Source organism: Crocuta crocuta, unplaced genomic scaffold (assembly GCF_008692635.1).
Source record: "Crocuta crocuta isolate KB4526 unplaced genomic scaffold, BGI_CrCroc_1.0 scaffold170, whole genome shotgun sequence".
Lineage (NCBI taxonomy): Eukaryota > Metazoa > Chordata > Mammalia > Carnivora > Hyaenidae > Crocuta > Crocuta crocuta.
In genome coordinates this window covers 7,137,668-7,164,196 of record NW_027527853.1, presented here as the reverse complement: position 1 = coordinate 7,164,196, position 26,529 = coordinate 7,137,668, and the positions used below count along the sequence as shown (strand labels likewise).

The 26,529-nt window shown below is 38.7% G+C and overlaps 1 protein-coding gene across 2 annotated transcripts in view; it reads left to right on the top strand.

The window, feature by feature from the left end:
- Nucleotides 1-23,653, top strand: part of PCGF5 (polycomb group ring finger 5) — a 70,043-nt gene extending 46,390 nt beyond the window's left edge. The window contains exons 7-10 of one of the 2 annotated variants that reach the window (XM_077779915.1): nucleotides 2,110-2,208; nucleotides 5,048-5,137; nucleotides 12,192-12,251; nucleotides 17,983-23,653. In XM_077779915.1, the coding sequence (XP_077636041.1) occupies nucleotides 2,110-2,208; nucleotides 5,048-5,137; nucleotides 12,192-12,251; nucleotides 17,983-18,030 (297 nt within the window). In that variant the 3' untranslated portion in view covers nucleotides 18,031-23,653. The remainder of the gene's footprint in view (nucleotides 1-2,109; nucleotides 2,209-5,047; nucleotides 5,138-12,191; nucleotides 12,252-17,982) is intronic. The other variant, XM_077779922.1, reaches the window with a different exon arrangement.
- The last annotated feature ends 2,876 nt before the right edge of the window (nucleotides 23,654-26,529 follow it).

Genomic DNA, 26,529 nt, shown 5'->3' with positions numbered 1-26,529 from the left:
TGAGTACAGGGAACAGGTTAGAAGGCAAGGGCATTGTGCCATGAAAAGGAAAGGTAATATTTCTTCAGATATACAGGGGAGCCTGAAATATTGATCCCACCAGAGCAGCTGGCTACACAGCTACTCTCCCAGCCAGCAGTCTCCCCTTAACCCCCTGTGTGTAGCGCACGTGTTTCCATTTTCTGTGTGTTTCTGAAATGAAATGGAGGAAAGCAGCACTGCTCTTAGGATCATCTCTTCCTGGTCATCTACTGAGCATTCTTAATTGTCATTGATTACTTTTCAGAGATCTGTATAGCAGTTTCCAAGTGTACCTATCTGGTATCAGCAAGATTAATTTGGTATCATTGTAAAATATTTCTATAGAGAGAGAGTACATACTTGTTATTTATTATTTGTCATTTTCTAAGTACTTACAAATCAGATATTAACTAATTCAGGCTGGAATTTTATTAGAGATTAATGTCAAACTTTATTGAATTATAAATACTTTTTAAAATCTTAACTCTTCTGACAGCTCTCCCCATATTAACAATTTCCGAAAAGTAGTGATGCCGTGTTCATTTCTGTAGGTTATTTTAACAATCTGAGATATCTCTGCAGATGATAATATACTTAGAGAGTCTTCTAGACCCTCACATTATATACTAACTTAACTGGGAATTATAAAATGTGCAAAGAATTCTTTATAAGCCATTTGGAATAATAGACTGGAAACCTTGGGGTAGTTGAGATGATGGGAATAGATAGCAGGGAAGATCTATGTGAATATTTATCCCTTCGCTTCCATGCTATCTAGAATATGAGTCTCCCATTTGAAAGGCTAGAGTGTGTTTTGCTTTAGATAGAACTTTTGACTTCTGTTTTCTTTAAAAATTTTTTTAATGTTTTATTTATTTCTAGGAGAGAGAGAGAGACAGCGTGAGCAGGGGAGGGTCAGAGAGAAAGGGAGTCACAGACTGAAACAGGCTCCAGGCTCTGAGCTGACAGTCAGCACAGAGCCCGACGTGGGGCTCGAACCCACGAACCGTGAGATCATGACCTGAGCGAAAGTCAGACGCTTAACCGACTAAGCCACCTAGGCGCCCCTGACTTCTGTTTTCTTTTAATGGATACTTTACCATCTAAACAGTGACCAAGTATCACTTTCATTTGTATCATTTGTAAATTTGTGTCTATTGGTCTTTGCTAGGAAATATATTTGGATAGGAACACATTTGCTAAGAATAGATACTGACTGGATGGCTCTACTTTGGACTTAGTGAATTTAAGAATAATTCTGCATTGTTGACCTAATATCCTGTACACATAAGTAGAAGTGATACCTTATATTTTTAAAAGATTCAATCGCTGGTTTTTGTTTTACTACTGATAACTTTTAAGGTTTGGAAATGTAATTTTGTTTCACAGATTGGTTCGTGTTTATCATGTCTGCAAACCTCATTTTGACTAACTTTAGTTTGAGCATTCATTCTGGATTGGTTCTTATATTTTAGTGATGTTCATGCTAAAAGAGTAAATCAGTAGTACTAATAATAGGAGGAAAATCAAGGTACAGAGAACATTGTTTTTCCAGTAAAGCACTGTCATAGCCCATGATTGGTGTCTGTTTCTCCTGGACCAGCATCCCTTCCACCTGACTTTTACTTGCTAGGGATCTTGTGGCCTAACTGGCATCTATTGAACTCTGGGGCTCCTTAAAGTCCCATCTGAGTTCACTGCTCTTTTATGAGACTTTTTAAAAATATCCCTAATTCTTTTAGAAGTGACATTCTATAATAAAATATTTATATTTTTTGTGACCTTTTTGATTAAACTCATAATGTGTTAACTAAACAAATTGACAATCTGCATACATGTCTACATTTCTAGACATGTCTAGAGGTGTGCAGATTGTCAATTTCCCAGGATTTTCCTAGTGCACATGATAGTACATTCTTGAAGAATACCATGTAAGTATCCCAGGATTAGGAACATTTTTTATTACTAAAGAGATATAATTTGAAACATTTTCAGAATATATTTTGAAAATACTCAAAATGATAGTGGAAAATGACACCTGCGATTTCATTACAAGGTATATTTTAACTAATAATCTGTTTCCTTTAGGGTTTAATGAAGAAATTCATTCGATGTTCTACACGTGTAACTGTGGGAACTATTAAAAAATTCTTAAGTTTAAAACTAAAACTTCCAAGTTCTTATGAGGTAAGTTAATAATATAATCTTGATCATTTTGATAACTCTGATATGAAGCAAAATTCTAACAAAAGTAAAAAATTAATAGAATACATTTAAATTAATTTTTATGGAAACGGGTTATTTCTATGTTAAAAATTAATTTTGAGAATGTAATATTCTGTTTATGTAATCTGTTTTTTTTTTAACATCTGACCAAAACATACTAATGCATTTAGTGTTTCACGGTTAGAGGAGATACTTAAATAATATTGAGTAGTCCAAAAATAAATATCTCAGCTAACTGGACTTTTTTTTTTAATGCCAACATGCTTTAAGGTCTTTTTTTTTTATCTGAGACCTTTGAGATCCTGTTTTACCAATTCTTTATAGACTTCTTTTTGATAATGTAAAACACTGTCTTTTTATGAAAAGGGATTTCATAAACACTGTTCCTTTAATTATGTGATCTACAAAAGCGATATTGTTTAACAGTAGGTAAAACCAACATAATTGCATCTGTATAAATGCAATCTACCAGTTTCCTTACAAGATAGATAAATTACCCTGATATTGATCACAACACAGCTTGTAATGTGTTCAATGTTTAAATAATGTTTAAGATCCTAGAATCATAGCTGTAACGTAATGAAGAGATACAGCTACCATTTCTCACCTGCCCAAATGGCAGTCTTACAACTTAATTTTCTCTTCCTCCCCTTTGGGGTCTGATAGCAGCTTCTGAAAAAACGAAATGCCAAGACTAGTGTTCTATATAAACAAAGACATCAAAGGCAACATAGTTCTTCAGGCTTATGTATAATAATATTTATATGAATAGTTTATCATAGTAATAAAATATGATTTGAACATAGGCATTGATATTAAGTCTATTTTGAGGAAGCCTCTCATACTAAATTTATTTAAAAATTTCTCTCAGACAAGTAATTGATCTATGGATTAAAAATTCTTTTTATGGTTTGGTCCCACACCAATTAAAACATTTCCAGAGACATCAACTTTTACATTAGGGGGAAAATTTTTGAAAGTTAATCAAAGCCCTATGTACTTGGTAAAGTAAAAGATAACAATTTATAGATACAACAATGAAAATAGAAAATGAAATTGTTTTTGTACTTTATTGTCCTCTTACAAAATACCACATGCAGTTTTATTTCCTTACTTTTAGGTGTGACTCACTGAGTTATTTTCTAGTTTCAAGGAAGTTGTTAGAGCTGAGAGGATGATTTCTTTCACATGGTCTTACTGCCGGCACATACAGTCTCTCTCCATAGAAAACGGCAAGGCAGGAGACTCCATCCACTGACAGCTCCTTATCTATCCCAATGTAAAGGACTTTTCCTGTGACCTTTAGAAACATTTACTGGTTCCTCCATTATTTTGGTGTATATATATGTATATATACATACATATAGGGTGATGTATTAATGAAATATCTAACAGCTGAAGCCTTTTGCAACAGCATTGCTCATTGGGGCAAGATGATTTAGTTTGTAAATGACAACAGAAGCCTATCGAGTTAGGGATTGTACTCTAAATCTCTTTACTTCTTTGCTTATGAATTTCTTTCATAGGCAAGATAACAAAAATAAAATCATCAGGGCACCTAGGTGGCCCAGTCAGTTAGCCGTCTGACTTTTGATATCAGTTCAGGTCATGATCTCACTATTCGTGGGTATAAGGCCTGCATCAGGCCATGTGCTGACAGTGCAGTCTACTTAGGATTCTCTCTGTCTACCTCTCTCTGCCCATCCCGTGCTCTGTCTCTCTTAAAATAAACTTAAATAGTGAATAAAATTATCTATTTTGTCTTTTAAAAAATGTCTAAAAAACATTTTGAGGTCCATATAAGTCCCCATAAATCATCAAAATATCAGTATAGTCTAGCTAAACATTTATCTAATACAGTTGGAACTCTACTCATTTTAGCCTTAAAGTTCAGGACTCTCTAGTCTCTGTCTAGCCAAACACAGAATTATTTAAAACCCATTCTTCTCCCTTTGCACACTTTAACTCTATCAGTCTGCTTTTAATAGCTAAAGAACCAAAATGTTTTACTTTAGGAGCCTCTGATAAATGTTTGTTTATGCTTTGCTGAATTGGCTAATCATAGCCACAGTTCCTGGGGCCTCAAGGGTTTGGGGGGGTTGTTTGGTTCCTGCAGCTCTAGAGTAAAAGTGAGCTTTGAAACACGCAACCTTTTTTCAAGTGAGAAGAGGGCCCTGTAAGTATTATGCAAGTTACCAACCAAGCAAAACAGGCCAGAAAGCCCTAGAAGATCCAGGCCTGTGGTGTGGTCCTAACTGTTCTGTCAACTTAGCTACATGTAATTACCAGAAGTTCTCATATGCCTTCAAGTCCCCATAAATCTTATATCCACATTCATTCATTTACCCTCTTGGAATACAAACTAATAAAGAGGAAAGCAAGTCCTCTAAATATTTGGAAGGTGAAAGGATCCTGAGAGGCGAGCTCATAAGCCCCAGGTGCTGCGAGGTCTCCACAGTTCCTCCTCCTTCTGTAAGAGACAATCATGGAAATGTGTCTAAACCTTTAAGTGCACAGAGACATGGACTAAGAAGGCTTACACTGCATTTCAAAATGATGTGTATAGACTTGAGTGACAGGTATGTGGGACAAGACAAGCAGTCCTTCATGTTACTTTCTGAATTGTTAATACTTATGAAATGGACCAATGCTTTAATAAAAATATTCAATGTTCTTTTTAAATAGTGGATAATACTCCTAATTTTTATAACTATTTGAATCTTTTTTGAAATTTGGAAAAAAAATGTAAGACACTTATGCATTACTTATGTTAATGGGTCTGTAACTGTTCTTTTTAAAGTTGGATGTGCTGTGCAATGGTGAAATTATGGGGAAGGATCACACTATGGAATTCATCTACATGACAAGATGGCGACTAAGAGGCGAAAACGTAAATTGCTTTTATATTTACCTATGTGTATATTTAGTTCTATGTTATTTTGTTATTCCTATTTAACAATATTACTTAGAAACAAAAACAAAGCTAGCTTGGGAAAGAGAAGAAACGGATTCCTTTTACTGATTATCCTTGCTGCTCCATGACAAGTGGTCCCAAGTACAAGACCAAGGTCCATGTTAAATGTGGTTTTGTTATATTTAAGGTGAGTTAAAACTCCCATCTAAAAAGAACTCTACTAACCTCAAGACAAAGAAAATGGCATTTACATGCTTTTAAACCCCAGTAAAGTATGGGAACTTCTAACTATATGGAGTTGAGTGGGGAGACAAAGTTTTGCCATGATTAGTACGTTTAATGGTTGATGTTATTTTTTTGTTGTGCAAGAAGGGACAGATAGGGTAGAATCTAGGTAATCTGTTTTTCAGGTACCTCCTTTTCGTGCAAGTATAAAATCGGACCAAAGGGTAAGTGAGTTTGCAGTGGTTTCTGATGCCAGAATTAGATTATTGTGGGTTAGGCCCTAGACAGTATGGGGGAAATGATTTAAAAGGAGAAAACCTGAGGAAAATCCAAAAAAAACAACAAAAAACCCAAAGCAGAATTTTGAATTGTTTTCTCAGAGTTAATAATGAGAAGGTTCAAGCAGGTCTTACCTGAGTTATATATTACATTGGTATTACAGAAATCTGAGGAACTGGGGATTATGACACTGATGTAGGTCAGTAGGGAATGTTGTAGTGATGCTACCAGACATTCTCTTCATAATCTGAGTACACGAACACACGTTGAGATGGACTAGCAGGTCGTGTCAGGTGGCCTACAAGGTCCTCTCAGATATCAAGATTCTGTGGTGTTTATGGTGCAATATGTCACTTCTAAACTCTCTGTAGTTTTAATCTAATAAGCTAGGTTTTATGACATTTTTGTGAAAATGTAAATTATAAAAGAATACAAAAGAAATGTAACCTCACTCGAGGACAAATAATATAGAATCTGAATATAATGAGAGTTGCCATGTTCCAGTGATTCAAAAACATACTTGTTGGATTGGAAACATCCATGGAACATTAATGAAACAAACCTCAAAAACTCATTTTTGTGTGTTCTGTTCAATGGATAGGATGATTGGCTATGTTTTTCAGAAATGTCTTGATATAACAATAATGAAGCACCTAACATTAAGGTCAGAATTTTTTTTTCTGAGTCCTACTTGGGTAAAGTCTTCCTTGTGAGGCAGAATTCTCATGACCAGGAAGAAGACATGATGTTCGAGGACCCAGTCACCAGAGTTGTGTGCCCTGGAAAGACATATTAGACCTCTCTAAGCCTCATTTTTTAAAAAACAAATTTATCTTTGCATTTGGTGAATCACTACTTGACTTCCTAGGATATTTTATAGTGTTGTTTTGTGTTTGTTTTTTTTTAATGGTTCTACATACATCACCTTCACGGAATCTTTCCAGCCAAAGTGTTTCAGGTCCCAGGTGCAGATTACAGAGGCAGTCAGTTCTCTCTTGCCTGGCACAGTTGGGGCCTAGACATTGGGATATTACGTATAATTTTGTAATGATATAATTGTAGCTTTCTTTTGTAAGTCATTGGGCATTTTAAGTGTGTTAATGATTTTCAGACACTATGAATGGGCTTGCCTTAGGGTGGAAGAGAGGTAAGAAGTCATCCACTGCCAGACCTCTGCTAGCACTCACTTGTCCTTCACGTGACCCCTTCCCAGCAGTTGGCCACACTGCCAGTTATTTTAATGTCAAAGTGTGAAGGAGCTAATTCGTAGAAATTGCTATTAATAGACTATCAGTTAAATCAGTTTTTACTACAATTATGTTTCTGATTATAGATATTTGATTAAATTCCTTGGTTGTTTAAGGCATATTTTAATAAAGATTGCTTGGAAAAATGTTTCAGTACCTTATGATTTTTCATTCCAGTAAAAAACTAAAATAGAAAACTTACACATTTTATACTCAGTACAATGGTGAAGTAATATATTAGCCCAATTCATTTTTTCAGCATGACAGCCCTGCTTTTTGTTTGCTCTCCTCCAAGTCTGTTTGCTCCTCAGTCTATACAATCTCAATAGTTCCAAGATTTGTAGTTCCATTTTTCCAGTGTCTCACACGAAAATCCCTGAAGTCAGTCCTTATTAGTTTCTTTTTCTTTCATCTATCCTTAGCAGATTCTGTGACCTCTGCTGTCAGAACACCATCCAGTTCTGACTTAACCACCTCCACTCTGCCCCTCTGGTCCCAGCCACTGTCCCCATTCTGCAGAACTACTGTACAACTCTTCTGTCTGAGCTCCTGCTTCCACTCTTGCCTCCACCTGGGGTCTGCATACTGTCTTTGCCCAGCACAGCGATGCTCCTACAACAACTTAGAACATGTCGCTTCTCTGCTCCGAACTCTCCAGTGGCATCTTATCTCATTTAGATAAAATCAGAGTCCTCCCAGGGACCTCTAGATACTGACCCCCAGACTTTTCCCCAGACACCTCTCCAGTTGTATGCTTTACTCTCCTTTGGCTCATCACATTCCGGCCCCGTGCACTCCTGTTTCCTGTAACATGCCAGGCTTTCTCCTGCCTCCCTAGGTATCCACCTGCTTACTTACCCTCTTCACCTAAAGAATTTTGCTTCTACATCACCTTCTCTATGAGGGCTCTGACTTCCCTTAATATTACAACTGCCGCTCCCAATCTGGCACTCTCCCAGTCCATTTTCATGTTTGACTGTTTTCCATAGTATTTTTTTCATACCATCTGACACACTATGCTACTTATTTATGTTTATTGTTTGTCCAACTAAAATGTAATCTGAGGATGGGGCTGATTATTTGTTCACTGCTGAGTCTCCAGTAGCTACCGTAGTGCCTACTACAGACTCAAAAAACATTTGTTCAGAGAGTTAATTGAATGCAGAATTTGTCTTTTTTGTAAGGTAATAGTTATGCAAAATATATCCTAAAGATCATCTCATTTATTTGGAACTCCATTTCCCATTTGTTTTCTCTTAAACAGATTTTAAACTTTTGCTCATGTTCCAATTAGGAGTTATTATAATAGTAATTGGTGAATTCTGACAGTTGGAGTGAATAGACAAATTAGCAACAAAATGATAATTTCTTGATCAAGCCCCTACTAGTGTATTTGTTGCAATCACATCCCTGCCCTTCTCTACCCACCAATGCCAGCAGGACGCCAGGATGTCTGAAAAGCTCACATTACTGTCTACTGCTGCTTTTGCTGCCTGGCTCTGCCTCCTGCTGCGGTCAGCTGATTTCCTATCCTGTGGTTCTTTCACTTGTTTCTAGTACTTTTTTACAGTAAATATTTTGGGATTTATTTCCTTACACACACATACCTACCTAGGCTAAGACTCAGGCTCCTGAGTGGGCTCAGTCGGTTAAGCATCTGACTCTTGGTTTTGGGTCAGGTCATGATCTTATGGTTCATGAAATGGAGGCCGGTGTCGGGCTCTGCGCAGATAGTCTAAAGCCTGCTTGGGATTCTCTCTCTTCCCCTCCCCAGCTCACACGTGCTTGCTCGCTCTCGGAAATAAACATTTTAAATTTTTTTGTTAAAAAAATAAACAAGACTAAGTCTAAATTATTCTAATTGAATAATCCATACTTTATCTCAGTGTTTTGAGTTGTCACCCTTATCTATGTAGACGTATCTGTACATGTTTGTACACACACAGGTATGTACATTATGTTCCTGGACATTCTGTTTTGTTCTTCTGAGTGGGTCTTATCCCTGCACCACAGTATGCATTATATATGGCTTTTCTAAAAATCTGATCACATACCACCCCTAATTTAAAGCCCCTAAATTGTCCATTTTCTTTGGGATAAGTTTGAATAAAGTTCCGATTATTTTATGAGGCAATTTTTATCCTTTTAAAAATCGTGTTGGCTAGTTTTACCCATTTATTTTTTCCAATAAGCTCAAGAATGGGATTGTGATTGGCATTGGAATAAATTTCTAGGTTGACTTAGCTGGAATTGGCATCTTTGCAGCTGTTTTATTCTGTTCAGTGCCAGGCAGTGTTACTCATCGGTTCTACGTTCTCCTGGGTCTCTGAGTGAACCCCGTGGCTGTCTTCCCCCTTCACGAGGGATGCTGCTCTGCCCCCTGGCTCTTCTGCCTCAGGCAAGGCCACTCATATTCCAGTCACCTCCTTACATAGTCTGACGTGTCGAATCTCGCAGAAGCCAGCGTTGCCCCCACTTCTCCAGGGCAGCCGCGCACCTCCTGTGCCACTTTCTTCCTCCTGGGACAGCTCCCCTTCTGACTCAGCCTGTTTTCTCAAGTGCTCGCACTCTCTGGATTCCTCACTGTGATACATCTTTGAAAGGTTTTTATCATTAGGAATCAAACATCTGGTTAAACTTAACAGTATTGCTACCTGAAGATGTTACACTCAAGATTGGCCTATTGCTTATTGTTTTTTACTTATTAATGGGAGAAAATATACCTTTTTTAAAAGTCAGTGCTTCTCAAACTTTAATGTGAACAGAAATCATCTGGGGATCTTGGTAAAATACAGATTCTGACTCCGTAGGCAGTAAGTCTGGGATGAGGCCCAAAATTCTGCATTTCTAACAAGCTCCCAGGGGATGCCAGTGCATCTGATCCTGGACCCTCCTGTGAGTAACAGGATTTTAGGAAATGTGGTCCATGACCACTGGCTTGCCTATGGCATCCATTTCTGTAAACTGAGGGCATAGAATTACAGAATCCAATCTCAGTCTAGAAGGGACTGAATTATCTAGACTAATCACCAATAATACCTGATTGTGTTTATAATATCCAGTGTTCATCACAGTTTTGAAGCATAAATGGAATCATACGTACTGTTCAACTTCTTTTTCTCATTTATGATATGTCTTATGGAGAATCAACAAACTTTGATACAGTTCTTTGTAACACATAGTATCCCATTTGTGTGTCTGCAGCATAATTTGATTTACACACTCCTTTGGTGGAAATTTAGATTTTTTTCAAGGTTTTTTTTTTAACATTACAAGCAATGGTATATTGCAGTACATATATCTTTTTGCACATGTGCAAACATTCATTGGTTAGATTCTAGATGTGGGATTTACAGGTCTATGTATGTTAAAAGATTTTAGCAGTGTGTAATTCTATCAGTAATAATAGGAGAGTGCCCATTTTTTAACATCTTCACCAATACAGCATATTACCAATTTTGTATTCTTTGAAGCTTCTTTTCATATCAGTTGCCTTGTTGTTGATCTGTTGTGCTGTTTGTTTTTTTCTAACTTCTAAGAGCTCTTTATATGTTCTAGAAATGAATCTTTGGTTAGATGTGTTATAGCTCTTTCCTCCCAGTTGTGTTCTGCTTCCTAGTTTTGACTCAGTTTTTTGATCTCTAAAATTTGAGTAACAATACTTGTCTTGAAATGTTTTAGTAAGAATGGAATACTATATAAACAAAGCAGACTGCCTGACATAACAAATGTTAATAAGTTTATGAATAGCTTATGTGTCTTACATATGATTGTAATTCTCTCTCGTACTTCCTCTCATCCCTGAGAGCTTACTATTACTAGCTGTCCATTCAGCCTCAGCTTTCCTCATGAACTCGTGTTCTTCCTGCTCACCTTTTCTTGGGTAGGTTGAGTACTAAGTCTCAGTAGAGCACGTCTTTCCCAGATGATCCTGGTTGTTTTAGGTCTCCTAGCCACCCCCTGCCAGGATGTACCTACAGTCACGGTGCTACATTTGTCTTACTTTGCTTTATTTGCATTATTAAGCACTTTTAGGAAAAGCAAGCATCCTTCATCACTGGTACCAACAGAGATTAATAGGAAAAAATAATCACTCTAGTGAAATAGCCTCTTTTTACCTGAACCCTTCCCTTAAATGCTATCTGGGACTTGGCACAGTTGAGGACTTGCAAGGTCTGATAGACCAGAGCATGGGGACTTCAGAGAGAAAAGGGAAAGCTGCCAGGGCGTGTCCTACGGCACGTTAATGAACCCTGGACACAAAGTCAATGACTCACTTCTGGAAAAAACTGCTAGTCTTTTGAGGAAATGGGAAACATCTAAAATCGTATTTAAAAGGCTACCAATACATTTGTTTTATTCATTGCTTACTTTAACATTCTTTCAAAGTGTAGCTTTTAAAAGCAGCTTGCTTTGGGATGTTAGATTTATCCAGGTTAATTTATACCTCAAATATTTTTTATGCATTTTCCCCATTTTGAAGAGACATGCAATGTTGAATTCATATATACATAATTTTAAAGTATATAACCACAATTAAAATAATGTTTATGTTTAATAAATATTTAACACAATATTGAAAACATCAAGATTTGGCAATGATTTCTCTTTAAATATGAATGGCTAAACTGTTAGAAGTTAGCAGGTTTACAAATGAATCACTCAGTAGTTTTAAGATGCGTTCATTCATTGATTGACTCGCAAACACTTCTGTGAGAAGCTGCTGTGTGCCACTCAAGGAGCTCACAATCTCATGCTGTTATAATAGATGTGGAGACTAAAACCTAACCTGAGCAATATGAAGAACCTAACCTCTAACCTCATACATAAAATGGACCTCTCACAGGTTGGGGCAAGCCTCATGCCCCTTTCAGAGTTTCTGAGGTCCTCCAACAGTGTTCCTTTCATGGGCAGTGGAAAGGAGAGCTATGTGAGATTAATCACAGGAAGGGGAGGAACAAAGAGAATACCCCTTCTGGACTGAAGAGGTGACAGTTTTCCCAGGAACCATTATTTGAAGAGGAGATGGAAAGGGTAGCCACCATTTTGGTAAATATTTGCAGAGTATTAACAAAACTGATATTTAGATATTAAACTTGTTTCAAGCTACAGCCACTAAGTTATTAAAATTTTTTTCCAAAAACAACTACCATATCTTGGAAAGTGTTTAAACTAATCATGTTGGCTCATGTTTGACGTTAAAATAGTTTAAATAATCAGTTTTAAATATGTATCCAGTTGTGGATGCCTCTTATCTGATGAGTTCATCTCCTCCGCAGTTTCGGTGTCTGAACTGCTCAGCTTCGCAAGTCTGCTCTCAGGATGGCCCTTTGTATCAGGTAAGAGGCACTCACGACTGTACATATGACCCTGACGAAGCCCGCCAAGATGGTGATCGCTCGCATCCCAAACTCAAGTTTCTAAGACATGTCATTTTGCAAAACTAACATGCATTTGAGCTACAAAATATCATTTTTCAATTTACGTCCCCAGAGTTTCCCATTATTTTAGTTATCTCGCATTATCTAATTTCACAGAATTAAAAAATGAAATTATAAATGTTAAGGACATTATTTAGGAGTCAGACATTTTTAATAATTACTAGTTTCAGCCCTTGAGAAACCTCTGCTCCATATTGGATCTCTGCTCCATAGTTAGTTAACCCTTCTTTGTGTAAGGGTTTTTTTTGTTTTGTTTTCTGTGTTTTAATGAGTCCCCTACAAGTGAAAGATGAAATGGCTGGTCAAGTGAGGGTCAGTCGCAGCGACAGCCACATGTAACTAACTGTGAGCTCGCTCAGGTTACTTCTACAGAAATGATAGTGGACTGATTTTAAAATGCATTGGGGAAGACTCTCCTCAGACCCACACCCCAGTTATCTAATAGAAGTGCACCTTGTATTGGGGTAGTGAGGGGTAGCGATGCTTCTCCCTTTCACCGTAACTCCTATGTGCGTGGTCTTTTGCTTTCAGTCTGGGCACTGATGTCTGCTTCCTTAGAAATAAAGATGTTCTTAAACTCTGATCTAAAGTATCAGAGAACAACTGAAATAAGATCAAATTTTTAAAAATCCTCAAAATTCCCTTTTCTTCCTTCAGCACTTCATTAGGGATTATACAGTCCTGTCACAGAGTTGAACTTGTAATTAACATAATACACCTTTAGCCAAAATTCAGCTACAAGTTTTCAAGGGAAAAATTATCACTCTTTTACTTCAAGAAAATATTACGTATATAGTTTTATACTACTTAATTTTTAAATTCCATGAAATGGACAGTTTTCTAGGAAAGTACCAGTGGACCAAAATTCACCCACGAAGAAAGAAAATTTAAATCACTAAGTCATGAAAGAAAATAATTATTAGAGAATTCCTTCCTTAAAGGATACCTAAATAGCTTTATGGTCACCCTCTCTCCAATTTTCAAGCAATAGATCATTCCCATTATAAGCTGTTTTAAATTATTAAAAGATGTAATTCTTCCAAATTAATTTTATAAAAGTAACATAATCATGATACCAAAAACTGAGAACCCCCAACTAGAAAGCCAGTATCAATTTCATTTTGAATACAAATACAAAGGTGATAAATAATATACCAAAAGAATAATAAAAAAACACTAAATAGCATTTTTTATCAGAAATGTAAGAACAGCTTGATACTGAGGGAAGGGAAGTAATATATGTTGCATAATAGAAACTTATTTTATATATACGCACACACAAAGTCAAATCAAAACCATCAGTAGATACTGAAAAGGCATTTGATAAAATTCATTAAGTCCCAGTTTTTTCTACCAGCTTATTTTAAAATTTGTCAAAAAACAAAAAGTTGAAATAATACAAAAGAATATCCTTTACTTTTGCTTAGATTTTATCAGCTAACATTTTGCTACATTTTATGCTCCCTCTTTCCTTCTCTTCCCTTCTCCTTATCTTATTAATGTCTTTATAATTCTGTCTGTTGTTTCTTTGTGGAACTATTTGAAAGTAAATTCCAAGTATCATGACAGTTGACCACTGAATATTTCAGCATATGTTTCCTAAGATCAGAGACTTCCTTATAAATAACCAAAATACCACTTCACACACAAGAAATTTAAATAGTATATTAAATATTATAGAGGTGTCATTTCGTCCCATAATTAGGTTATCAAGTTTGATATAGTTCCAAACACACTTTTACCAGATTCTTGTTTAACTTAACAGAAGCACCCATTCTGAACTCCATCAGGAAGTACAAGCCAGCGCTTCTGGTCAGTCACATTTTTCAGTGGGTAACAGGGGGCATGTGCACAGCCACATACCAAAATGCAGGTGTAAGATGAAGTAATTAATATAGGGCACTGGCTTAAACACAGACATATGAATCAAAAGAATAGCTCAGGAACAGACTCTAGTGTGTATAAATCTATAGAGTATTTCAAGTTAGCGGAGGAAGAAAGATTTATTCAGCAAATACCTACTGAACACTTAACTATGCACTGGGTACTCTTGTAGGCCCTGGGGACACAGAGGTAAAAATGAGCAACTTCCTCATAGAGCTTACACTCTAATGCTGATAAGAGATGAAAAATAAGTCAGTCAAATTTGTAGTGTTAGAAGAAAAACTAAGAGAAGTAGAATATTTTAGATAAGATAGCCAAAGGAAGACTTCTTTCAGGTGGAGATTCTTGATCAAAAGGAAGTGAGAGAAATAGCTGTGTGTGTACCTGGTATCCGGTGCTTCAGGCTAAGGGAACACAGTGGAAAGATCCAGAGGAATGGTTATATCTGACTGGTTGAGGGTTGCAAGGAGGCCAGCAGGGCTGGACCAGAGACCATGTTTGGCAGTTGGCAGGGCTAATCAGTAAACTCTGCAATAAATTTTACTGAGACTTGGTGGTGGTGATGGAGATTCAGTTCATACCTCACATTATAGGAGATTCTTGTGGCTTTAAGTGCTAACTATTAAAATAGATACCATCAAAGATCAAGAAGAAACATAGTTGAATATTCTCAGAGTGGGGATGGCCTTTTTCACTGTTCACCTAAAAGGAAAAAGAGGACAAAGCAAGCTGACTGTTAATATTGGAAAGTACATGGCAGAAATACCTTAACTAAGGAAATATTTGCAGTATGTGACAGAAAAGTTTAACAGCCTTAACACATGAAAAATTCATGCATATCTGTAAGACAGTTCAACCTGTCATAGAAAAATGAACAAAAGACCTCCGTAGGAAAGTCACCAAAGAAGGAAACAGAACTGGCTAATCATTCAAAAATGCTTAATTTTTTTAGAAGAAATAAATACTATTTTATACTTACTAAGTTGCCATGTTAAAAGGGAAGAAAAGATAGTACTCATTGTTGAGGCCATTGAAGAATGAGCAGTCATATTACTATTGGCAATGTAAAGATAGAATAGCTTCCTTGAATTCCAGGGTGACAGTATTTATGCTGTTTGAACCAGCAATCCCACTCCAGGAACAGCCCTGATCATTGGGACAAGATTAATCCATAATCTCCAAAAATAATAATAATAATTAAACATTCAGCAAAAGGAAATTTATTGATAACTTATGATTCTTTTCTACAAAGGTATTATATTCTTCCTTTAAAAATGATCACCAAGGGGGGCACCTGGGTGGCTCAGTCTGTTAAGCATCCCACTTCAGCTCAGGTCATGATCTCACGGTTCCTAAGTTCAAACCCCACATCGGGCTCTGTGAGGACAGCTCCGAGCCTGGAGCCTGCTCCAGATTCTGTGTATCCCTCTCTCTCCGCCTCTTCCTCTACATGCCCTCTGTCTCTCTTTTTCTCAAAAATAAACAAATGTTGAAAAGCTATTTTTTAAAAAAAAGATATTAAATAGTATCAAAATAAGTTTCAGAATTTTTAAGTGGAAGTTAAAATTTTACATGGACAAAATTATTTACCAAATATGTGTAGCATGATTACAGTCTGAAAAAAAAAAAATATGTACATAGGCCAGAAAAATCTACACTAAAATAGCTATGGTAGTTACCTTTGGATGGTGGTATATAAATGATTTTCCTTTTTTCTTGGTGCTTTTCTATATTTTCCAAGTCTACCATGAAACCGCATTACTTTTATGATAAAGATTTTTTACGAAAAGCAGAGTATCAAGGTCAATGTGATTTATCATTTCCCAAAGTTATCACATTTGAAATCTATACTGTGGAAGTATCTTTTATTTTAGTACATGATGAGACTGAAGACTAGCAACTCTACAAGTAAGTCCCTTCAGGGCAGTCACTGAACCCTGAAGGGTGATGCTCCCCTTTTCCTGAGAGTTAGCACAGCGCCGTTTTACTTTGCAAACTGAAATACAAATAGAACTTAGAATAGATCTTAGCAGTTCCCAGCATTGTAGAACACTTCAATAAGGTGACACCTCAGCTGTCATCGTAGAACAGACACAAATGGTTACTTGGGGAAAAGCAAACCGTTTTCAACCAAAACCGGAAAATCCTGACCACTGACAAGCCATTTTACTTCCCCTCTCTGCCTTCATCCCTGTAGAACTGCTGATGGAATCTTCTAGATTTTAGGGATTCTAGAATGAGTGACTTTATCATTTGCAGAAAGCATGTAGCCGCAACAGAGTCTGGGATGGAGAACAAAACCAGGAAGGCTGTTGTGGCCAAGGGCAAGCGCTGGCTGGGCCAGGACAACGGGAAGGAGACCCTACCCTACTCCAGGGTCGGGGGTCTGGGTAGCAGTCCCCACAGCTGGCTCAGTTTCACAAAACCCAGGCGTTTTTTAAAATGCAGATTCCTATGCCTCATTCCCGGATATTCTCATTCAGAAGGAACAGAGTTTAAATAAAAACAAACAAAATTTAAACCAAACAGATATAGGCCATGGAAATCTTGAGACACTGTGACTTTTACTCCAGCTCTCAGAACTGGCGGTGGCACTCCTTACGTCCTTGGCTGGGGAGAGCAAGCCCTGGAGATTTCCATTCCCATCCTCCAGTCCCATCCTGAGCTGAGTGGTTCAAGACCAACAAGGAATCTTCCTATAACCTACTTGTGATAAGTGCAGTAATGGTCATTTTAGGATTCTAAAAAACCTCAGCCCATCCCTTTTGCCTGTACGAAAGAGGACACAATTTCCTGGCCTGGACTTTTGTGTTCACCTACACTGAGATGAAGAGGACCCATCAGTGATAATCTCAACACTTTCTTGGTTTCATAAAAGGAGCTTCTCAATGAAATTTCCTTTAAAAAGGGGGAATCTCCAGCTTTCAGGAAAGGAAAACCGTTGGTTCTCCAAACCAGACTTTGTGACATTAGGTTCTATATAAGGGAAAGTAGCAGGTGAAAACAGGTACTAGAGTGGCCATGTGACAGATCATATGCCCTTTATATAAGCGCAGGAAGCAGTTTCCTCTCTAGTATGTTAGGATGTGGGATACCTTTTATGTAGTCACAGCAATGCACGGCAGTCCATACCTTTCAATTATAGGAGTCCACTCAGAATAAGTAATAGTATCAACTGACTGTTGAAAGGAAGTAGCAACCTAAATGTTCCATGTAACAGTTAGCTATGTGTGTCTCAGTTTTAAAAGACCATTAAAGTTTCAGTGTTAAAAAAAAATCATGTCAAACTTATTAAAAACAAATGTGATTTGTGAAAACTACCCCAGTTTCATAGCAAGAGGTCTCTGTTAATTTGTGACTCAGTGGGCTCTCACAGACAGCAGCTTGGATGGAATCCAGCCCCACGAGGCAGATGACTGAACACCTTTAAGCAGGGAGCAGAGCACTCGGTCCTCCCTGAGTATTACTTCTATATGACCCACATACCCAGGCACTGTGACCTCATGAGCCTTTGAACTTGACCTTTGTTACATATTAGAGAAAACTTGCCTGATTCTAGGAAAATAATGGCAGTTTAAAACTAAAGCATCTTAATGGTAACTAGTCCTTAATTGTCATAATCACTAGTACCAGGAAATATTGTAAATTACACGTCTGCATTCTTAAAGCTTTTGTATATAATCTATATTGTTTTCATTTTTCATATAAACACAGTCTTATTCATCATCATGTTTTTATTTTATAGTCCTACCCCATGGTATTGCAGTATCGACCAAGAATTGATTTCGGTTAGACCAAGGGGCCTAGATCCCACGGAGATGACTCCTGCACTCTTTGTTTACTCATCAGCAGATCGCACAGGGAATGGTGTGTGGACGAGAGGGACACAACCAGACTTTCAGCATGCAAATAAGGCCACTGTCTGTCTCTAAATTGTTAGTTGCATTTATGTTGTTTCTATTAAGAGTGAACCAAGTGCCATTCTGCTCCTGACCCCCCGCATACGGCATTTGTGCTGCCTCCCAGCGTGGACATCAGCCACAGTTGCTGTCAGCTAGGTATGCAGCTGCGAGTCAGCCTCCTGAATACTTTGCTTGCCGGTTCCCAGACTGTTCTGATGTTTGATTACACTAGTAATAGGACTCAATCTGTGTGGTGTTGCAGTTTTCACGTACTTAATATTTTATTAACTTTTGTTTAAATAGAGTACTGTACAAGAAATAATTATTATATCTTGAAGTTATTTTGTATGGAAAAGTATTTAGAAGAGTGGTTTTTGAGCCACGGTCCTATTCTAAGCTTTTTCTGTGTGAAATAGTTCACTCTTGAATGTGCAAGACTTTGGGGGAAGAATTCCACTTATTATCATCAGAGCACATTGTAATTGTAGACATTTTAAGCCCTCCAGCTGTGGGGTCTACCACTGCACAGGGAGGCACGGTAGCCCTCCAGATTGAAAACGTGTGTGACCTGGTGGACAGCCACAGTCCGATCCAGAACCATTGGAAATACTGCAGCTGGTCACACGGACTTCTGACAAAATTACTGCATCAGCAAGGTCAGTCTTTCGTGATGCCTTATGACGAGCAGGTGCTGCTTCGTGAACCATCACTGTGTAGCCCGTTCTACGTGTGCGTCCTTCTGTCGTGGCTCTCATTTAATGAGTGTAACGTCTCTTTTAAGTTGGCCTTAGGTGTGTGTCATTGTGGCATGCAGAGGGTTATGATGATTTTAAATATTAGGATTTTTAGGGCAGATAATGTTAGCTATTTTATGGATTTTAGAAGTCTCAAGCAATTATAAGTTAAAACTGTTACCCATCGCATCTCCAAACCACATGCGTCTAATAGAGTAACTGCAGTGTAGTAGGTGAACACGCTAACCAAGATTAATGATTTGAGACGATTCCATTTTAAAGCAGGGGTAAATGGGATTCTTGTTTTGTACATAAATTCATTAAGGTCAGAGCTGGGATTCTGCAGTTCGGTTAAGTCTTCCATTCATTCTGAGATTAGTCTGCAAGTCAGAGAAAGTCTCATTACCTTAAGTTATATGAAGAACTTTGTTTTAAAAACTTACAATTATTTTCAAAAAAAATTTCTTTCGAAGTTTTATTAATTGCCTCAAAATAAGCTAACCTCTGAAACTTAGGAAGAGTCTTGAAAGTTGGGAAACCTGTTTGAGAGATCTGACATGAGCACAATCCGTGTGTTACACACATGGGTTTATACTGTATACATTGTAGACGCGCTACAGTTTCCAGTAAGATGTATCACAGACCACTGCCTTCTGAATCTCAAAATGCTTTTTAGGAATGAAACATCGTACAAATCTAAAAACACAAAATACAGCTAAATCTTGATGCATTTCACCATATGAAAAGCTGAAACTTCCTAATTATGTTTTCCATATGTCCTTGTTTCAAGTCAGAAAGTCTCTATTAAAGATTTCTGTTGTTTTTGTTTGGACTTTTGTGAAAAAGGTTACGGCAGTGCTTTCTTAATTTCATTTTGTTAGACTGTGTCTGTACCTGGAAGGACTCAGAAGCAGAGCTTTTTAAAAGGCAGATTTTTGTTAACTCTTTAAAAATGGTTAGAACAGACCATTGCACTCAACCAAAACCAGAATCTGCTCTCTACCTACAGAAATTATTTTACTGTGCTGTGAAATCCAATTCCCTGCCATCCCGGAGAAATTTTAATATTATAAATTTGTCACATCTAGGTCAGTGATTCAAGTAGTGTTTTACATATGGAAGTTAAGTCAAAATGAATTGAGAGTGCATTTTAAAATAAAACCGCAAAGGAGACCTGCGTGTTTTTGAGTCCCCAGCCAAAGCGTAGAGCCTTCAGTGAGTTTTATATATACATGAGCTCTTTAAATGGGGCCTGTTGCTGCCTCATCACATGTCATTTTACTGTTTTCCAAGGAAATATATAGGAATTATGGATTTGGGAATAATTTTATGTAAAATTCCTTTATTCATCGTTCACATGTTAACACCTTAATGGAAAAGCAGTGGAATATGTGCCAAAACATGTGAAAGGAAACCGTACGTGAAGAAGGGATCAGCTAGCATTTAGGGAAGTGTACCGTTTAGCACGGTCCTGAGTGATCAGCGTCACTATTCAGAACCACGGACTTCTTCAGCCGACCTCCTGTGGTATATTCAACGATCATTTCCTAAGTATGGGACTACTTTCATGTCTAAGCAATACACTAATTACTCCCTAGGTCAGCTTGTGGAATTTGCAAGAAACCAGATGCAGGAAAAATATAAAGGCGACTTTTGCAGTTAGTTTTATCAACTTAGGGTGCTAATAAAGCTCTTTATATAAATAAGCTGTAGGAATCACCCTCTGAATCTGCAAAATTGGAGAATAAAACGAAATTAAATTTGTTTAAACCTGTTGTTGCTTATGCAAGAAACTGAAAGAACTTTACCTTCCATAAAGGTAACTGGTTTTCTTTGCCTTAGATATCAAAGATGGAAGAGGGTAAGGAAGCTTCGATATAAAGAAGGACTGTGGTCCATTAGTACCACTATCATTGAAGTAATCACATCAGTTAATAGAAAAATCAGAATATGGCCTTTTCTCTAGATGAACAGAATACTTTTAAGAGGTATAAAAAAATAAACTAAAAGTTTCACTGATGAGGTAAGATAAGGTCATTCAGTCTGGGGTGTGGGCACTCTGGGTAAAGTCTTTTAACCGCTTTTAGAAAAATGGAACATTTCTTTATTCACTGAACATCTGTCCCATACTAATAGGCGACATTTTATCAATGTAATGAGTTTGCTCAGCTGTATTTGTACACTAAAATGAAATCTAAATTTAAGTGATTCTTGACGAGGGAAAAGTGTGTTATATAATATTGTCAACTCTTTAGCTTTAGTGAAATATTTAAGAGAAAGTGCCTCGTTGCTAAAGTGCATTTCTTTTAGATTCGCTGTCTAAGTTTTGAGCTATCTGTTCCTGCCTCTTATGAATGGCTTTATATCCAAATAGGCACTCATAAGTTAATCGCTTTTTCAAAGATTTTCATAAGAAGTAGAGATCACCAAAGACATTCTACTGTTAATTAACAATCATGCTAGAGAGACCATTTTAACATTTGGAGGTTGGAATTTTTTTAGGTCACAATTTCAGTTTATATAGTTAGGCAATAACCTTAAGTAACTGCTAAAATATCACCAAAGAAAGGCTTTAAACTGATTTTTGTGGTGAGATCAATCAAATGTAGGTTTTTCTTGCAATAATCAGAGCACACTCCCTCTCCAACAATGTCCCTTGTTTTTCCAGCACCATCTGGCAGGGCTTAGGAAATCCTCAAAGGTGAGAAAGAGATAAACACCACAGTTAGCTCCCCACGCATGCAAGGGGAGGAATGCATCCTTTGAAGAGAATATTGAAATTGAGATTTTAAGTTCTAATTTGAGAAGCTCTCTAATTCATTTATGGAGGCCATATAAACTAAACTTAGGCTTTATTAAGTTCCTGGGTTCATAGTAATAGGAGAAATTTCATGACAGACTTTGGTAAAAGTGCTGACATGCTTACTTATATAGAACGTAGTACATTCTATTGGACTTAAGTAAATGCTTTTTTTGGTATTCAAAAGGAAAGTTTTCATAAAGGCCAATTTTTTTTTTCTTTAAAAAGTTCACTCTTTGTCTTGTTTCTCAGTGATTATTGTGATTAGAATTTAGCCATACAGTCAAATTTGGCAAAAACGGGTCCCAGATCAAGAGCATATACATCAGGTTAAGCACTGCCCGTCCACCGTTCTCCCTGGGAGCTTAGGCTTTGGCCACCATGAAGGTCAAACTCACGTCATGCAGCCTGATGGGCCACTGGGTCAACCTCCTTGGATCCACTCTGCTACATATTCTGGTTTATCATAAGGAATCTTCCCTCAGGCTAAGCTTTATACCAGTAAGAGGTTGGTTGTAGGAATTGCAAAAATGAATCCCTTTGCCATAACTTTAATCTTTTGGATTAGAAGAAAACCGTGAAAATGTTCTCATACTATACAACATAGATCCTTACAGTAAGGAATGTAACATGCCTGCCAGATCTGATCTATGGAAAAAAAAAAATCAATAATATATATAGCAGAGACTCAGAAACCCTTTGAAAGCACAAAAACACCATCCAGTTCTGGATTTACTTTACACCTAGTTCTGTAGTATTTTGATGGAAAAACATCAGAGTAAAAGGTCATTAAAATGTACTTCTACATTACAAGGTTTTTATGGTTTTCTTTTCCCTAAAACAGAGTTATTTTCCCAGTAATTTAAAATGATTCTCTTCCTAGGGTCATGTAGCCTTCACAAAAAGTATATTTACTCAGTCTCCTTACACTGTCTTTGCAAATAGAACTAAAATGCTTCAGCACTTCCTTTTCAGAAAGTTATGAAATTAAACTTTAATTTATTTTAAATGCTCAAATATGTATACTCATTATGCCCCTTTTTCTAGGATTCAGTACTGAGACATTGTTCAGAAATGCCTTTTAACTGTCTACAAATATAGAATCAAGTGAAAGAGATCTGTGAAAATACCGAGTCTAGTTTTCTCCCATCTTTCAGAGCTTCATGGAATAAGAAACTAATCTAGTACAAACGAAGAGTAAATATTTCTGGGCACATTGTACAGACAGTCATCAGATCGTCTACCCCTAGCCTGCACCTCAGTCCACTGGGGCAGAAGTTCCACACATTAGAAATGTAATGGGATCAGCCTCACATTTGGGGGGGGTTGGTTTTCTTTTGCTGTATTTTTTAGAATGGGGATGGGGGCCTAAGTGTCCTTACGAAGCTGCGGCCCACGACGAGAGCTCGGGGGAGAGCGCCAGCCCTCCGCTGCCTTCCTGCACTTGGCGGCAACAGCACGCACCCGCTTGTGATAGCGCAGCCCTCCCGTCAGGCAGGGCCGTCACAGGATATACTGTACAGTTCTGTTGCTAATTTTCCTTTGAAATATAAAATATTTTAAGCTTTTTTTGTCAAAAGTGGTAACATCTTAATACAAATAAAAACCTTTTTGTGGTTGTAAGATTTAGCTTATGAATCATTCAAATTGAAGTGAAAGATTACCAGGTCATTGTTAATGACTTCGTCTATTAAGAATATATGTATTTTTGTAAAGGAAAAGCACTTGTAGATATTTAATCAGTACAAGATATATGTCTGTTTTGCAGAAATAAAATGCTGCTTAGAGATTCTCTTTAAATATTTTTTATTTTTGTGCTCAAATGTATTTTCTGTTGACCTATGGGATGTTCTGTATAAAGCTGTATGGTTGTACTGTTGGGCTAGATTCTTTTGTTTTTTAAAACCTGGACTTAGCCAAGTATATTTGACCATGTTAAAAATAGTATCTTTGTTATTAAAATTTTGATTGCATAATTTATTGTTGCGTATCATCCTTAATATTAGTGGTTGTAGATTGCAGCTTCCATTAGTCAGTGTAGAAAATTTTATTAAAGTTTTTGAATATCTGAGATCATAAATATTCTCTAGAGATTCTCGAACTGCTTAGTTTTAAGATGGTAGGCTGCGCCTCAAGTAATACTTGAGGTCTGCACACACACACACACACACTTTAGAACAATCTCTTATTTTGTTAGCTTAATCAAATCTAAACAACCCTTTGAAAGAAACTGAGTGTCAAAGAAAGGCCCAGGTGACTTAAAAGACTGATGTCTGCAGCCAGTTAGACTATAGTTTTGTTTTATTAATACATCTGTGTGTTCTTGCCCTAGGAATTCTAGTTAGGCTCACGTCAGCCATTCACGTCGGGAAGGTGCAGCGATCTCTCTTTCCCGTCGTCACTGTGGTGCCTGAGCTTGGTCTCGTGTTAGTGACACCATGGTGCTGGCTGGCACCCCAGGGCACTCACAGGGGAAGGAGCATCCTCTGAGCAAAGCTGGACTCCTCCCTGCATTAGCTTCACCCCCTTCAAGGCCATTGCAGAATGGGAGCAAACATGGAGACTGTGCAGGGGAAGGGCTCAGAAAGGTAGCACACATTACTTTGGTCACGTGTCATTGACCAGGACTCACTCCCATGGCCTCCCCTCCCTGAGACGAAGGCCTCAGGCAAGGCTGGAGGACACAGTTAGTAGGCCAAGGCCAGAAGGGAAGAGAAAACAGGTTTGTGACCTGCTCGTCAGTGTCTGCCAAAACTCCACGGGAGAAAAGGGGTCCCAGTTTTCCAGCTCTTAGAAGCGTTTTGTCAGCACAGGCTCAGCTCTCATCTTCCCACTAGTTTAGAAAGGTGTGGAGGAGTCCAGTGCTCCCACGAGGCCTGAGAAGCTGGGGGCCAGTCCTGCTTGCTATGTGGCCAGGGGATTTGCAGGCAGTATTTTGCTGGAAACCAGACAGAACCCTGCAGACACCCAAACCCTGCCACAGAATTTGGGGTGCCAGGACCGCCACTGTAACAGCCAAGTGCAGAGTCATGTCCAAAAAAGAGAAAGAGGTGACAAATGATCACCACCAGCTCCTACAGAACAAAGCCCTGTTCTTCCTACAAAGCCCAGTTCCGATCCCAGCAACTCAGGCGGGCTTATCCAGACCCCTCTTCTGTAACAGCCCACCCATGGCAACAGGACCGCGAAGATGCTTGTCCTCCCATTAGATCATGAGCATCCGGAGGGATGTTGACAGCCCTCGTTGGATAGCCCACCCTCACACAACACACCCGCACTGGCACCCATCAAACCACAGTGGAAGGAGTCCAGATTCCAGAAATGGGCAATGCTGCTGACGCAGTCTCCAGGTGTCACTCCCCTTCATACATACAAGGACAGCAGTCATACCAATTGGATTAGAGCCCCACCCTCTAATTTAACTTAATAACCCCTCGAACATCCTTCTCAAAGACTGTCACATTCTAAGGTACCGGGGGACAGGGCTTCAACACAGGAATATGGGAAGACACTCTTCAGAGAGCCATGTGGTAGCCTGCAGATTGGGGTTCAAATTCAGGGTCACTGTTGTATGACTTCGGGCAGTTTACTTAACCCTGTTGAGTCTCTTTTCTCGTGGTAAAGCACAACCGCCCTAACTCACCCCATAGGCTTGTGGAGGAAGAGCTGCCCTAGACAGCACTCAGAGTGACGCCAGAGGGAACAGGGACAGCACAGTCATTCTCCAGCTGCTCGTGTGCACATCCGCCTTTGTTAAATCAGTGCCCTCTCCGATTTGATGTGAGCTAAACGCAAAGAACTCAAATCTTGGGACGCCTGGGTGGCTCAGTCAGTTGAGCATCAGACTCTTGACCTTGGCTCAGGTCATGATCTCACGGTTCAGGAGTTCGAGCCCCGCATCAGGCTCTGCGAAGAAAGCATGGAGCCTGCTTGGAATTCTCTCTCCCTCTCTTTCTGCCTGTCCCCTGATCATGTTTGCCTTCTCTAAATAAATAAAAATAAAAACTCAAATCTTGCTTACCTAGAGCCATTTCAATCCCACGGTAGCTCACAAACTCATTCCCACTGAACGTACTAATCCGTGAAGGATCCAGCCCAGAGTCTAGCACATAATAGGCAGTTTATAGATGCCTTCCTTTTGTCTCACATCCATTTAATCAGCAGAACAAACCTATTTTGGCCCAATCTTTGGTGTGAAAGGGAGGCTAAATAACCCACAATCACCAGAATGTATTTGGGCCCCCAACCTAGGGCTTCTTGTTCAAGGGTGATTCTGCTCTCACAGGCACTGGCTCTTTGGGTGTGAGAGCTGTGATGTCTAGAGAAGGTGTGCTCAGGCCCTCTGGGCCCCTCCGGGATGGCCCACGTGGAGGGTAAACACTTGCCAGCCAGTGTGTGCCCAAGATGGCACAGCATGCCTGTCATTCCTGTGGTCAACGCACTGCGTTGAGCACCCACTGCGTACCAGGTGCTGGGCTGGGCTCGGAGTGTAGGTGCTGAGCCGAACAGATGCCACCTTTGACACTAACGGAGCTTCCAGCATGCGGAGGAGGGAGTCGTTGAACACAATAAATACACACTAAAAAGAGTGCGGAGTGTTCTTATAAGAATGCAAGGTCCAGACTTTTCCGAGAAAATGATGGTTAAGCCGAGACGTGAAAGACAGGGCAGAGCGAGCCAGGCCAAGCGCAGGGGAAGGCACGTCCCTGAGGGCAGGAGGGAGCATGGAGAGCGCCATGCAGCACGCCCCCTCCCGGAAGCCGGGGCGGCCAGCGAGGAGCAAGGAGGCAGAAAGCAAGGGGAGAGGATCCGGAGGCGGCGGCAGAGGCCGGTCAGTAGACACTCCGAGTCCTACG